At 47.2% G+C, this 14,982-nt stretch overlaps 1 protein-coding gene across 3 annotated transcripts in view; it reads right to left on the bottom strand.

Moving 5' to 3' along the window:
- The window catches only part of itga9 (integrin, alpha 9), a 45,975-nt gene extending 31,342 nt beyond the window's left edge, over positions 1-14,633 (bottom strand). The window contains exons 1-12 of one of the 3 annotated variants that reach the window (XM_086180672.1): positions 14,493-14,633; positions 12,123-12,250; positions 10,623-10,729; positions 8,745-8,868; positions 6,857-6,924; positions 4,389-4,518; positions 4,228-4,313; positions 4,082-4,144; positions 3,388-3,525; positions 3,021-3,126; positions 1,469-1,563; positions 194-284 (exon numbers count right to left, since the gene is read on the bottom strand). In XM_086180672.1, the coding sequence (XP_086036798.1) occupies positions 194-284; positions 1,469-1,563; positions 3,021-3,126; positions 3,388-3,525; positions 4,082-4,144; positions 4,228-4,313; positions 4,389-4,518; positions 6,857-6,924; positions 8,745-8,868; positions 10,623-10,729; positions 12,123-12,138 (1,024 nt within the window). In that variant the 5' untranslated portion in view covers positions 12,139-12,250; positions 14,493-14,633. Of the gene's footprint in view, positions 1-193; positions 285-1,468; positions 1,564-3,020; positions 3,127-3,387; positions 3,526-4,081; positions 4,145-4,227; positions 4,314-4,388; positions 4,519-6,856; positions 6,925-8,744; positions 8,869-10,622; positions 10,730-12,122; positions 12,251-12,530; positions 12,980-14,492 lie in introns of those variants that run through there. The other 2 variants (XM_086180670.1, XM_086180669.1) reach the window with 2 other exon arrangements.
- Between the last annotated feature and the right edge of the window lie 349 nt (positions 14,634-14,982).

Consider the following 14,982-nt stretch of genomic DNA (forward strand, 5'->3'; position numbering starts at 1 on the left):
GGAATGCAGTAAACAAGATGCCTCAATCACGAGTCTGTAGCGCTGCCGCTGCAGGAGAACGCCGACCCAAACCCATGAGCTGAGACAGCCCAAGATTCCATTTCTACTGCTTTGCTATGTGTCGCTTTCACTCTATTTTCCTGAAGTGGTTGGGGAGGTCTGTTAGCATTCACCCAGTCAGGTATGCCCCTACCTGTGTAACCGTTACCGTCCATGTCCACATTGCCAGAGATGGACTGGCCAAACATCTGGAGACCAGGGTTTACACTGCGGCCAGATATTTTCTGTAAGAGATCATACCAGCCTTCAAACAACAGGCCAACGTGAAAAACAAGAGAACATTGTGATCCGAGACCGCTTTGGTTTGTTTTATTTATAGATGAAGCTGCGTTTGAAAAGAGATTTAAAAACGTTATTTTTCTGCTGTATTTGTGATTGAATATTGAGACAAAGATTTTATTTTGAGATGTGTTGAACATAATTTTATTTATTTTTTAAATACTGTTTTTTTAAACAGCCCCCGTTAATATTTGTCGTGGCCCTAATTGTCCTCCGTACAAATTGAATCATTTGTTTTCAAGATATATTTCTAATGAAGGCCTGCTTTATATTTGCTTTCTTGCCAAGACTTAGATGAGAAGATACCACGCTAATTCTGGATGGTAGCTATCGTATGAGTTAGCTTAGCACAAAACATGGAATCGTCAAACGCCTTAGACATCTGCGTCAAGCACGCCGACACACATTTTATATTTCAATTATCTTTATATGTGAATGAATATTTGGGATTTTAAGAGAGAATAAAAGGGCTGAAACTACTCCTTGATACAAGTTCCTGGGCAACAGAATCATAGAGAAATAACGTTAGTTAATGGGAGCTGTTAGCTAGTTAGCTAGTAGCAAATTATCTAATACTGTTAGCTAATGATGGTAAAAGCTCAACTCATCTTCACCTTTGGTTTATTGAGCAAATTAAACTAACAGGCTTTGCCGTGTTCATTAACAGGCTTTAATGTGCCTGTTGGGGTATTTTTTAAGGCTTTAGATGGATCCAAAGCTAGAGAGGTTCCTCCTAATGCTAATCTAGCTAATCCTGTTTTGCCTCCAGCTCCGGGTTAACAGCAGAGGCAATGATCCACTCACGGACCTCCCGGCGAGTCACCAAACAGTTGTAAGTTTGGGCCTTTCAAGTGAAGACATTTGATATTTTAACACGATGTCACCGAATGATGACGGTTGCCCACGAGAAGACATTGGGAGGTTTAACATTTATTGTCACAATACTCATCAAGAACATCAACACATGCAAGATGGCGACGTGGTTATAGTTTAAATTTATTGTGTGCACATTGCTGAGCTCGCTGAGAAATGTGTCAGTCTGAAAACTGAAGAGGGTGACATCATCGCCATTGATCAACCAGTAAAAACACAAATCTACGTGGGAACGTGTGTGGGAGGAAGCTCCTACCATGGAGTATTTGCTGATGATTCCTGTGGCATCGCCGTGGTAGATGTAGACGGCTCCTCCATAATCGTCCTCCTTGGGTGCTCCTATGGCTACGTCTGACCAGACACATCGAAGAAAATACAGCATAGAGATGCGCGTTAGTCAGCCTGCATGCAGGCTTTCGTTAACCATGTGTTTACTTTCTGCTGGCCTGTGTCTGGGAAACAAGCTGTTACAGTAAGACTCTTAATAGACAATTAAGTGTTGTTAGTGGCTATAAAAAGTTGTGCGACCTCTGAGAGACTGGAAACAAGACTATAAAGTGCTGGCAAGAGCACTGAAACAACGGCTCCTTATCCCATTTCCACAGAAAGACAGACCCACATATAAACCTTCTTTATAAACACTTCCATTCAGCGCAGTGCAGCTTACCAAAGGAGAAATGGTACTTATGACCGAATATCACACAATAATGAAGTCATCATGTAGAGCAACTACTTAACAAGGCATTTGTTTTCAGGGAAACCACGTGTGTATTCTTTTTTTCTACTTTTCTATTAAATTAAATGGCAGCAATGAAGTTGTAAATAACAGACTGTCTGTCATCGAGGCACTTTCGACACTCCAGTCGTGACGGGTTACCAGATGAGTTCCTCGCTGCCATCTTTCCCCTCTCACACCGTGCCAGGCAGCAGGCCTCGCAGGCCTCGCAGGCCTGAGCCAGGCAGCAGCCTCCAGTGTGACGCAAGTCGAGCTCTCGGAGCCAAGCCAAGCCAGTGCCAGGAAACAGACAGCGTGTGCGGATAACTTGGTTTGCCTCTGGAGGACTCGGCCAGAGAGGGAGAGGTAATATTTTTCCAAAGATCTCTCTCAGCAGGGTAATCAAAATAAAATAAGTGTGTAAATGATTGCTTTCTTTGCACCTACTGAGCACCTCATCCCGTCTTTTTGAGGGCTGACAGACAGAATTACGGGACAGGAAAAACAGATTTGTTGCAGGACCGTCGATGTCCCTCTAATGAACACCGTAACAAAGTGGATGCTCATCCACGGATGACTGGAGGGCCGTCGGTCTGACCTCTCACCAGATGCTTCGGATTTACTAAAACGTCTGGTGGCTCTTGTGCCGCGAGAGTATTGACAGCGGGTTTACAGGAGGAGAACTTTCCCTGTTGGCAAACAACATGTAGCTCATACAGAGGCCATCTTGCCTCCATGTAGCTGCTGAGTCAGCAGGCCTGCAACCATGGACAACGAGGTTTGAGGTAGCGATCAGCCGAAGACACGAGATGAAACGTATTTGCTGGCTACCTGGTTCACGTGTCTTATCTGGCAGACATATGTACACGCTGACAGGTGGTGGTCCGTTTGCTATACTGTTAGTGTTTAACCTGTCAGGGTTAAAAACACATTTTTCCACAGTTACAGCACAACACTCAGTCCAACTTCCTCTGCTGATGAACATGTGACACATTCCAGCAAGCAACCGCGGCGCGGGAGGATTGTTTAACCGTCAGCATACAGAAACGCACCAATGAAGTCGTGCAGCTTGGACTGAGAGTGTCTAACTGACCTTGGTAACCATCGTCGTCTATGTCTCCGATGGCGGCGATGCACTCTCCAAAGTGAGCGTTGTAAGCACTGTCACCGGTCAAAATGGCTTCCTCCTCCATAACCCCCTGAAAAGACCAGCAGACACCAGCTCAGATCAGGAAAAACATAAAGCAAACTTCCTGGAAATAAGTCATAAAAGTGTCGAGTTCATCTCCTGACGGGATCAGGGGTGTTCCTCTGAGGCAACACCGTACACTCAGAAACAAATCAAACACAAGCAGAAGCGGCGCAGCTCGGAGTAAAACCACATCTACATGTGATTTAGCTGCTCAGTAAATCCGCAGGTCGGAGTATCACGTTCCCGCTGACCCACAGATCCCACTCACGTTTCCCATGCTGAGGTACACAGACACCCGGCCCTCATCCCGTAGCTGGCTGTGCATGGGTGCCCCCACCAGCAGGTCTGACAGGCCGTCCTGGTTCAGATCAACTGCACACAATGAGGAGCCAAAGTAAGAGCCCATCTGGAACCAAGCCGAGCCACAGAGTGTTGGGTCAGATCACAGGCACTTCTCTGCACTTCATACATGCAAGTCACCGTCTGACTGGAGCCGTTTTCCATTTCTAGATTCATGCTCACAGTAAATCCGTATTTACACAATGTCCTCTAAAAACGTGCTATTTCGCCGCTTGTTGGTGCATCCTGCTTGCAGAGTGCTGTGAGCCAGATGTGCCATGTGGCTGACGTGCAGAAGGTCAGCCTGTCACGACACACTGGAACTAAAACTATATGAACATGTAATGGACTAAACCATGTCAGACAACATAAGTCTACTCAGATGTGTGGGCTCGCCGAGGCAAGCGCTGCAGGTGCCCGTCCAGGTGAGACAGCACGTTTTTAGGGACTCTGAATGAACAGAAGTCATTAGCTACCACTGCTGCCGTTCAAACTGCAGCGCATCGCACAAATCAGTGACATGGCCCCCGAGGCAAGTTTGACTCAAGAGCAGCCGTCCAGTTTCATCACTAAAGTGACGCCAGAGATCATTGAACGCTATCAGACCGCGCAGGCGCTCATACCATTTTCCCTGAGGCTTGAAAACTCTTCACCAAAGACCCGCCATCAATTTTGAAAATGTAAACCTGCGCAGGAGAAAAACACATGATTGCAGCGTGCAACACAGAGGCCTTCGATTCCACCGACAGAACAAGGATGAGGAGCCTACTTTTCCACAGCCGCTGTGCTGAGGCGCCCCCGCCGCTATGTCGATGGCATGAGGAGAGGAGAAGTGTCCAGCAGTCACAGCGTAGCCTGGGGACACACACAGTCATTCTCAGCTGCCTTTCCCGCCACAGTCCTACCTGATTCTCATTACCCGCCTCTCACCAAGGTAGCTGTACCGATGGGAGTCCACCTCTTCCTTGTTTGGGCTGTAGAAGGTGGCAGACGTCAGGTTGTACACCTTAATTGTCCCGGTCCAGTAGTACGAGCCCGGCGCTCCCATCACCACCAGCTCCTGGAACACACAGATAATTTGGCAAATGTGAATCACCTTCTGGTGAGCGTGGGGTTAACCAGGAGGCCGCAGACGTGCGTGTGTCTTATCTGCTCTCAACCACACAGCCAGATGTGGCGGCAGCTGTTCTGATGTGATGGAGAATTCAGAGCAAGCAGAGCTGACGGCTGTGAAATGAGTTGTTCACAGCTTCATGCTCGCGATAAAAGAGACCAGAGCAGGACAATTAAGAGGCTGGACCACACATGGACATCTACAGACGGCCGCCATCTTCGCCCCCCCCCCTCCCCTTTAATCTGCTTTAATCTAATCTGACATGCCTCCGAGGATGTGATGAAAGCTGAGCAGCGCAGCGAGCACCTGACTGAGCTGTGATGTCAAACATCTGGGCACCAGCAGCGGCCCACGGACGACGGTTCAGACAAGGATAAGGAACAGTTGGACATCTTTTCTAGAATTCCTGACATTCCGTCGCGAGGGGGGGGGGGTCGTTTAAACGCGCTAACAGATCAACGCTGGTCGTCCTGGTAGCTGTGAACAGTGATCGTTTCTCTCCTGTATCGCAGTTTTAACACAACAAGAAAAAAGAAAAAAAAAAAACCTTTTATGGACTCAGACGTTCTGTAAGCCCCAACAAGCTCCCCGTCTTTTTTATAAATGGCGTTTTATATAATAACATTATGAAACTAAACATGATGTCATAGACTGCGTGGTCATAACAGCCGTGAGCAGGGCTTTCAAAGGCAATTTGATACTGAGAATTCACATCAAAGTCTTCATAATCAAACATTTAACAAGTTAGCAGGCGGATCATGAGAACTTCTCAGTATCCAGGAGAGAAGAACCTTAATTAAAATCAAAGCTGTGCGAGTCCACATGAATGTGTTTGTGAGGCTTTTCCGCAAGGGTTTTTTTTGGGGGGGTTGGGGGGGGGGGCATTTTTTTAAATAGACAGCAAGGATAAGATGAGGAGAAAATGAAGTGAAATTAGCAGCATGTTACGCTCCCAGAAGATCCGAGAACATTCCTCAGCAGCCGCAATGTGGATCCTTGTGGGTCGGGGGGAGGATTCAGGATATTCCGCTAAATGTTAGTGAATGTTACAGTTGTGAAGATGTTCTGGGGATACGATACAAGAACCTAAATTAGGTTCGATTATTCCTTTAGTGCCCTAAAGCTTCCTGTAACGTCACTATCGCTTGTGCAAGGGTTCTGGGGACTCACAGTAGAGACCTGGAGGGAGCGTCCTACATACGTTCCCCTAAATCTGACAAGAACCTTCTGACTGCTCTCTGATTATAATGTTCCTCCATCCTTTAAAGAACTTATGGGAACATTAGAAAGCGATGTCCTTAACGTCTAACAGGGACTGTTTTCATATCACACACACACACACACACACACACACACAGTCCTGTTACTGAGGTGTCAAAATGTAAAAAGACGTTCTCACATAGAGAACTTTGAAGTGCAGGACTTTCAGGAGCAGAACAACTCCAGGGTTCGGTGAAGGTGCCAGATGTTGGTCCCCCCCTGCCTGGGTGCGCTCTGAGGACAGTCTACTGTACTTTATGTCCCAAATCGTGCATGACTGTAATTTGAGACTTGAACGTGCTGAACAAGCTGCTTCTGAACAACATGAGGAAAGAATTAGTCGGCTAATGTATAGAAAAACAAACTGCTCCGGTGCTTCCCTCCACATTTGTCCTGCTCACTACAACCCCACAACAAGGACTTCACATCTGGGCGACGTCCATCTTCTTGCCGACAGGACGTGCAGGAAGGCATTTCCAGGGTGGCGTCCGACTGACGGTGATGCCATCCATGACTTCAGTAAAAAGTAGTTCACCTCTGTTCTAAAGAAGCAAAATGTGGGGTTTTTTTTTCTCAAAAACTTCACCTGGCGGAGGCCCACCAGAGGCCAAGCAAGGCCACTGCCGCCCGTCCCGGCTGCCAGGGGAGATCAGCTGGCAGTTATCAGCAGCTACTCAGCACAGAGATTCCTGCTTTGTTATAAATACGCATGTATGTTGGATTGTAGAATCTCCATTTTCCACATCGTTTGACATCTTAAACAACTTCAAATCCCCCACAACTGCATTTATAAGCCTGGTAACTATTCTCAGTATCCCAAAGTCAACAAGGAACAGAAAACGATGCTTTGAGAAATTAGACATGTGGTTGTGTTAATAGGCATTTTAAATGAGTCATCTGAGGCCTTAGACAAGAGGCAGTGGGGAACGGAGACGGACTCATCGCTTTTACCAGTGAGTAACAGTGAAACAATAAGAGCGCATGTTTCAGTGGATTAAGAGGATGAACAAGCACTGTTACTGACCTCCGTAAAAACTCCTGCTATCCCAGCTTGGCACGAGCCGTGCTCTTCCCCATACCTCTGCTTATAGTCTGTAAGAAAAAACAAACCACAAATTATTTCACTGTGTGCTTGAGCCAGCGTTTACTGGAGTTTTTCCTGCATTCCATATGGAGCTAGTCAAAGACCCGGACCCATCCAAGAGGAATCTGGGGGCAGAAAGGAGGCTGAAAACAGTGGTGCAAGGCAGCATTCAACAAGACCTGGTCCTCAGAGGGGGACACGCTGCTCTCAGGTTACACAAATACTCAACTTAGATGGACTAGAAATCAGTCTGGCTTCCCTACAGCTGCTGGCTACGAGTGGCAGGAAGTGAAACGCTGACTTGGGCGCACACTTAAGGTGCAAGTCAGCCTTTGATAAGTAGCAGAGTCACATATCAAAACATCCCGAGAACACATTTGCGTGGGCCAGCTTGAAATGCTACGCGGCACATTGTTTTTCAAAAGGAATTGGATTTTTAGGGTTGTAAAGGTGGGAAAAACAACCTCCGGTACAGAGTGGAGGGTGTTTACTCCGACCAGAACACAGTCGGACAAGCAAACCTTTCCATCCAACAACTGATTTGATCAACCAACAGGCAGAAATCTGTGTTTATCAGCTGATTGTATCTTTAAAAAAAATGTTTTCCTTTTGTAGAAAAAAAAAAGTGGACAGGGATTCCAAACTTTCCCTCCACACGGGCCAAATGCTCAGTGTCCCATATTTAACCTTCAGCATAACAAACTGTGTGTACTACAAATAGTAGTGGTGGACTCCCGTCAAGGTGGTTGTGCTGGAGTGAGGAGGAGAGGTCACACTTCCAGAAACGGCGTGAAGCCGACGGTGAAGGCACTTTAATCACAGACGACACAAGAGGCCCCAGGGTGGTCGAGAGAACCAGACACCGACTGCTGTTGCACAACAACCTCCTCCTTATTCCTTTTCTCCTATTTTTGCCTTGTATTCACTGGATATTATAAAAAAAAACTATTGAAGCAATATTTTAGGCTTAGGGAAATATGCGTACTCTCTTTCCTGCTGAGAGATGAAAATGGGGATAAATATGAAGCTCTAGCTGGGAGACAGTTAGTTTAGCTTAGCATAAAGAAGGAAACAGCACAGCTCCGTCCAAAGGTAACAAAATGAGGCCAACGGCTCCTTAACTGAATGAGACGGATGCAAACGCTGACAAAAACACCTTTGAAGGCCATAATCTGCGATGTGAGGCGATGACTGAAGCGGGTAGAGCCACCGGAGGTGAAGACCTCTACGGGAACACGACAGCTTTTTTAGCAAATACTCTTGTCATCCATCATCCCCAGAGACAACAAGATGAAGGAGACCCTTTGCTCCTCTGCGCTACATAAGGAAACTGAGACCCATGCTAGTTAGCTTAGCACCATGAATGCCAGTGGGTGGAAAGTGTTAGCATACCTCTGTAAAGACAATGTGTAGTCACTGGGAATGGGAGCCACTGTCATGCTAGGATCAGACGTGTGGTCTGGAACTACTTAACGCAACAAATGCTGTTGATGGCTTGAAGAGCTGCAACTAAACATGGCCGACTTTGTAAGACAGGATGAGGAGGACGACTTCTGGAAATCCAAGACCCTGAACTTTTATTCAATGACTTTTGACAGAGGTATGCTAACACTTCCCATCCACTACCATTCATTGTGCTTAGCTAACTAGCGGTCAGCTGGTCTCGAACGCAGCGCGGAGGAGAGTCTCTCTCTTCTTATGAGGATGAAGAAAAATGGCCATATTTTATGAAAGTAAGCATTCTTATTTGATTCTGCTTCTTTTCTGTCAAACTGGGTTAAATTAAATATCTGCTGCTGTGCTCGCCGTCATTGTGCCTCCACTGTACCTTCATAGCAGGGAATGAGGGGCTGCGTCCTGCCCTGAAGAGTTGGAGGGATGATGGAGCAGTACCCGTGCGGAAGGATGTGCTCGGCGTCGTAGTAGACGTTCTTCCAGCGGTGAGCACAAGCCTGCAAGAGAAGACACTGACTCACTCTGAGCAGAAACTGCAGGCGGGACTGCACCAGCCTGATAGTTTAAGCCCCTCACTGGCTAGCAGGAGTCTCTGTGGCTGTCAAACCGTCATCGATGAGAGGAGGGGGAGGGAATTAAAGGCCACCAAATCACAGCTATGGTCTGTGGTGTGAATATCTCACATGCAATACAGTCGAATGTGCAGCAAGGAGATTCATCAGAGCATCATTGTGATCCTGCTCTCACTGCCAAACTGCTTTTCAAGAGTTTACTGGAAACCATCTGGGACGTTTAGACTCAAAAGACAAAAAACAAACTCCTACTTTAATAGTTGGTGACCTCTCAAATACTGAGAGTGAGATCTCCTCAGAACAATATTTAGCTGTGTCACTTTCAAAATAAAACGTTCCACAGGTCAGAGAGAAAACCAGAACACACAGAGCAGGAGTCTGCAGAAATCAGGCCACGAATGTGTAAATAAGGTAATCGAGTGTGTGTGTGTGTGTGTGTGTGTGTGTGTGTGTGTGCGTGTGTGTGTGTGTGTGTGCGTGTGGCTCTGGGGTTATTGCGGGGGTTTTCTCTGAAGTTCATTTCCCCTCACTCTGTTTAACTCCCCTTTTAACCCCTCCCATTCAGCACACACACACACACACACACACACACACACACACACACACACACACACACGCACACACACACACACACACACACACACAGAGTGAGAGATCATCAGATGACAGGCAGGAAGGTACAGCTCAGCCGACAGTAGGAACATAAACTCTCTCCTTTTAGCAGAAGCAGAATCAGCTGACAGTGATAAAAACACTGCAGAAGGCGCCAACGCTATTGTCTTGTTCTTGTTCAGTTCAAGAGCTCGCTGGTCACGAGCGGGTCCTTCACTGATGAAATCACCACTGCAAACATCTGCCGAGCAGCCGTTTCCCTGCAGAAACGTGAGTCTATTCAGATGAGACCGAAAAAACAAAAAGCTTCAGTGCTGCGGAGAAGCACAGCGACACGTGGCTCGTCTTTTATCTCACTGCTATCGCGCCTCTGCAACTCACTCAGACTCCTGCCAACTCCAGCAGCCCTGACATGTAAAGTCAAGGCTGATGGTCAGAACACTGAGCCAAAACATTCCATATGGATTTGAAAACCAGGACAAAAGACAAACACGGAATAGAAGCTGGACAGGCCGAATGGTTATCTGGACATCTTCGAGAGGTGCATTCTTGCCGTGTCGCCACCTCCCTGAGGAGGAGAGCAACCAGCACGTATTCAAGCACCTGCTGTGAGAGGTTCCCTCTGCCAGACTGCCGCTTCCCTCCTGACCTCCTACAGGAGACGGAGGTCGACCTTTAATGAAAGGCTGCTGAGGGGCTGGAGCCTAAACAAACTCTGCCAGCTACCCTCTGATCCCCGAGCAGCCAATCAGCACCAGAGTCTGCTGACTACAATCATTCTCATTTTCTTAAAAATCTACAATCTCCTTTTGACAAACTTCCCTCCGCTGACACCGAACACCAGGGGAACGTTTCACAGCGTTACGTAACCCTGCTGCAGATTCCAAGTTTTGAATGTCAAAAATCAGAATTCAGAGTTCCTATTTTTAGTTTTTTCAGTGCAACTCAAAGCCATGAAGCTGCGACCGGAAGGACAGGCAGAGTTGTGGAGACCAGCTGTGGTTCATGGTGAGACCTGAACGCTGCTGGTCTGCTTCACATGAGCTGAAGAGCGTCTCCGAACCCACCAGGATTCTGCCGTTGGCTCGGTCCTGTCGGGCCAGGCTGACTCCCATCCACTCATCTTCTCGGTCGCCTTGGCACGTCTTCCCACACGACTCCCTCGGCTTGTTTCCTGAGAGACAATGAGAGCAGTTTGCAGATGTCGAGTCATCGGGTCGGAGGAGCAGGAAAACGTGTCAATCACCTGATTGTCAGCTGGGTTTTGTTCTTCCTTCACACTGAATGACCACGGCTGCTGCCATCAATAAGAAAACTAGCATCTCATGAGAAAACGTCCTGCTGCTACTGGAATTCATAGATTTATGAATGGAGAAGTTTCTGGGTTCAGTCAGTCCAATAGCAACACAGCTTCACACCTTCACTTTTCTGTGGCTGAAGAGTTTTAATCATCTCCCGTTAAAAACAGGAAATGATCTTTGAAGAGGAGTCCGATGAAAACCACAGCCACAGAAGAACTGCCCCGTCAGATGATGTCATCATCATCAGATTGTAAAACATGCACAGATAAATCCGGAGAATGAAGCTATGGTTCTCTCAGCCAGAACCTTGATGCTGTTCCCATTCATACTGATTGGTTCCATTTCCCAAGGAGAAATACTGTGACATAAATGAGTCACAGACAACCAGCAGCTTCCTGAGTTTGTGAAACTGGTACCAGTATGGGAGCGACTCCCCCTGCACAGCTCCATAGACAGCAGAGATGATTTCTTACACATACAGCTGCAAGCAACACTGTCAATTCAAAGTAGGTTAATATAATTATAATAAAATAAGAATAATAAGAATAATAAGAATAAAAGCTAAAATGAAGATAAAATCTACAGGAAAATCAATAAACAAAAAGAAGGAAATGAAACTGGTCGAGGGTTTTTGCTCTACACTCGATTGTGACTCAGGTTTGACTCCGTGATTCGCTCCAACGGCATGAAGCTGCCAGTGCGCCTCTGTGTCAGTGTTTGGGTTCCCTGAGGCCCGGCACGGTTCGGTTCAGCTCCGCTGGCCCGCCAGCTTCACTGAGCAGCGCGCGCGCACACGCACACACACACACACACACACACACACACACACACACACACACACACAACCACACGCTCGCTTTGATAATGTGTGTGTGGGTTTTTTTGGTGACACACTGACTGAGCACAGGGTTAATATTAAAGCCATACATGCTCCCCTGATTTCTGGACCACAGGAGCAGAGGTAGGGTGGGTTAGTGGGGGGGGGGGGGGGGGCATTAGCAGAAACATAAATCATATTTATTAAAAACGTGAGCACATGTGGACATCAAACCCTACTTGTTTCGTATACATCTCCAGACAGGAGGTTCAGAACTACAGGAACAAGAGTTGCACTGTTAGGACTCATAAGGCTGCATTATTCTGATAAAACAAAACAGATGCTTGGGACCAGAGGAGCTGCGTGTGTGCGTGTGCGTGTGCGTGTGTGTACTGGAGGGACCAGGGTTCATTTCTAGGCCGTCTGTGTGGATGTCCATCTCTACTGACCTCTGCCCAGGTCCATCTCCGTGCAGCGGCGCTCCGGGTTGCTGTGAACCCGGCACTTGTACACAGCTCCGGGAGAGTGAACGGAACCGCTGTAGGTCGAGTTCGCCCTCGGAGCCCCAACGATGACCCTGCAGACATGAGCAGACACAGTGGAGTTTTCACCCTCTACCGTAGTTTCTCCCATCGGTCACTGCAGCCCAGTAGAACTACAAATGCATTCCATGAAAAAGTCCCCTCAAACACGTCTTTCACAGAGAAAACAAGGCAGCAGGTCTGCACCGCTTCTGTTCACTGGGTGTGGATGCAGCCTGACTTCTACACACGCCAACACTTCTTTAAAACTGCGATTCCCTGCAGGAGTGACAGTAAACAGCAGCGGTTCCAGGAACAGTTCACCATGGGACTCACCAGCGTGTGTTGTCATGATAATGCTCCAGCACCGAGTAGCCAAAAAAACTAGAATTTGGTCCGCGGAACACTAAAGGATGTTCTAAGTCTATATTGTAAGAAGAAACCAGGGAAATGGAGAGATAAACGCAAAAAACACTCTGTACTCCCGTTTTTTGTCTCCGGAGTGAAGCCATCCCTTTGCGCATCGTGCGTAATAACGCGGTTGAAGTGTCCAAAGACAGAGAGGGGAAAAAAAATCAACACGCAGGGTTTGTCAGCTCCTCAGTGGTCCAACAGTTCGAAAACTATGGTTTCTCCCGGTCTGGCCCAGCGCGCGGGCTGAACAGCATGAGGGGAAGCGTGGAGGAGAGTTAACGGTCCGGTAAATAACGGTGCGTCAGCTTCTCTCCATTCTCTGTCAATCTGAGAAAGTCGCTGCTCGCAGGCTCCCTGCAGCGGAGATAAATGCGGTCAGCCGCGGCAAGCTCGCGACGGTAATCCAGGACCCGGACAGGAAGTCGAGGAAATAAAATGTTCAAAATAAGAGCACCGATAGGGGCGCGGGGGGGCTGGCGCGGCTCGTCGGGGTCGCTGAGTTTTACTGTGGGAGGTTGAAACCGGAAATGTGGCGGTACTGCGGCTCGCCGACGGAGGTAACGCGGTCACGGAGAGACGCGGATGGTTTTGAGGCGCAAAGCATCACATTTCACACATGGCTTCAGGGGCGCAGTTCATTTAGACGGGGAGCCGCGGGCGCGCTGCTGCCCCCTGGCGGTTCCCGGCGGTAGCGACTCGTTTCCACATTAAAAACATGTTTCTGTCTGTGGTGGTGGAGGTTTTCACTCCTCGTCTCCTTAAAAGAGGAATTAACGCTGCCACCTTTACAAATATCAGCAGAGAGCGATTTTAAAAGACTTGATGCATTGATACATTTAATCAATTCAAACTTATTTTTTCTTTTTTGGAGCTTTTTAAATGTTTGAAATCACTAAAATATGAAAGTGGAAACAGCAGCAGGCTTCCAGCGGTTCTCCTGTCACCAGCTGCATTTGTTCTCACGAACCTGACCAAAGACATGTTCTCTTTGTTCTCCCCGGAGAGAGAAAATCAGATCATGTTTACAGGACACAAGACAAATTAAAGGAAAATACCTACAGGCACGGAGGGAAGATTCTTTGGATTTCCTCCACCCATCATTATTGTACGCACCCACATCCAAATCTTGACCACTGAAGACGAGGCACTTAGGTCCTTCTTTCTTATTCATTTTTTTAAAACATAGAAAAAAAATTCATTTGGAAAAAAAACCCATAATGTCTCCCTTTCCAGTTGTGAAGCTGAAGTTAGCAAACCAACATTCACTTCAGTCTGAAGAGAGATCTGGTGTTGGCCCAGGTGCTTCCTCAGGTTAGATGTGCTTCAGTGGTCAAATTTGCATTTTCCAAACTTAATGCATAAAATTAATGATTACGCTCTACTTTTTTTTATGTACTAGCAGCACAACAGGCGTGAGCGACATATCACATCACAAATATTTCAGCCTTTTGTGCACCAGGAGTTAAAAAGTGCAACTACACCTGAGACAGTTTCCAGGTGGGCGCCCTGCTTGTGTCATAACCTCTCACGCCAGGACAGCTGCATCACCGTGAGTCTGAACCCAGCTTCATGCAAGAGTTGGAAACTGGCACACCCAAAACATACAGTGGTGCCTTGGACATTGGTATCAAAAACACCTCGGTATCCCTGCCTCCTTCAAACACCCAACAGAAATCTGCATCACTACTTCTTCACTTCCTTGGCCACGACACATTCTGGCCTGCAGCTGCTCGTCCTATTCCTGCCTTGTAATAAAAGCTTTACTTCTACATTTATATGACAGTGAATGTCTTCTCCCGTGGGGTCGTATGGAGAAACCGTGTCAAATTTCTTGTACAGAGACATCAGCAACAAAGTTTTCTGATGAGGTTTTCAAACACTCACAGGAGATTCTTGCAAAATAAAGGTCGCGAGCCTGGAGGTGCGTGAGCAGCTCACATATCCGGGTTCGCTGTGACGTCTGCATTCCACGCGTCTGCTTCAGCAGCTTATCACGCTCTAACCTCTGCAAGGCAGGTTAGACAATATCAACCCAAGTAATGAGATAAGCACCAAAAACACATCAACAAACAGGAGACAGAGAAAAGATGTTCTGTAAATAAGATTTAATTTGTTATTCTGAAAATGTATAGCAAGTTATCGAGTGCCCTATAATACAGGTTTAATAGCCATAGTACAATTTACATTTTGTGTCTGGGTGATTTTTACGTCAGTGATCAAATATAAAGCCTAGAAAACAAGGTCCAGAGGCCAGGAGCTGGATGTGGTGTGGCTGCACAGTTAAAGGGTCGTTTACAGTCTAACAGAGGAAGTGAATCAGACGACAGCACAGCAAGGACAACCTACAGCGGAACTCAACTGACCGTCAGCATCG

This window comes from Aulostomus chinensis, chromosome 16 (assembly GCF_037954235.1).
Source record: "Aulostomus chinensis isolate RoL2024-O1b breed Wild chromosome 16, RoL_Achi_v1.0, whole genome shotgun sequence".
Taxonomy (NCBI): Eukaryota; Metazoa; Chordata; class Actinopteri; order Syngnathiformes; family Aulostomidae; genus Aulostomus; species Aulostomus chinensis.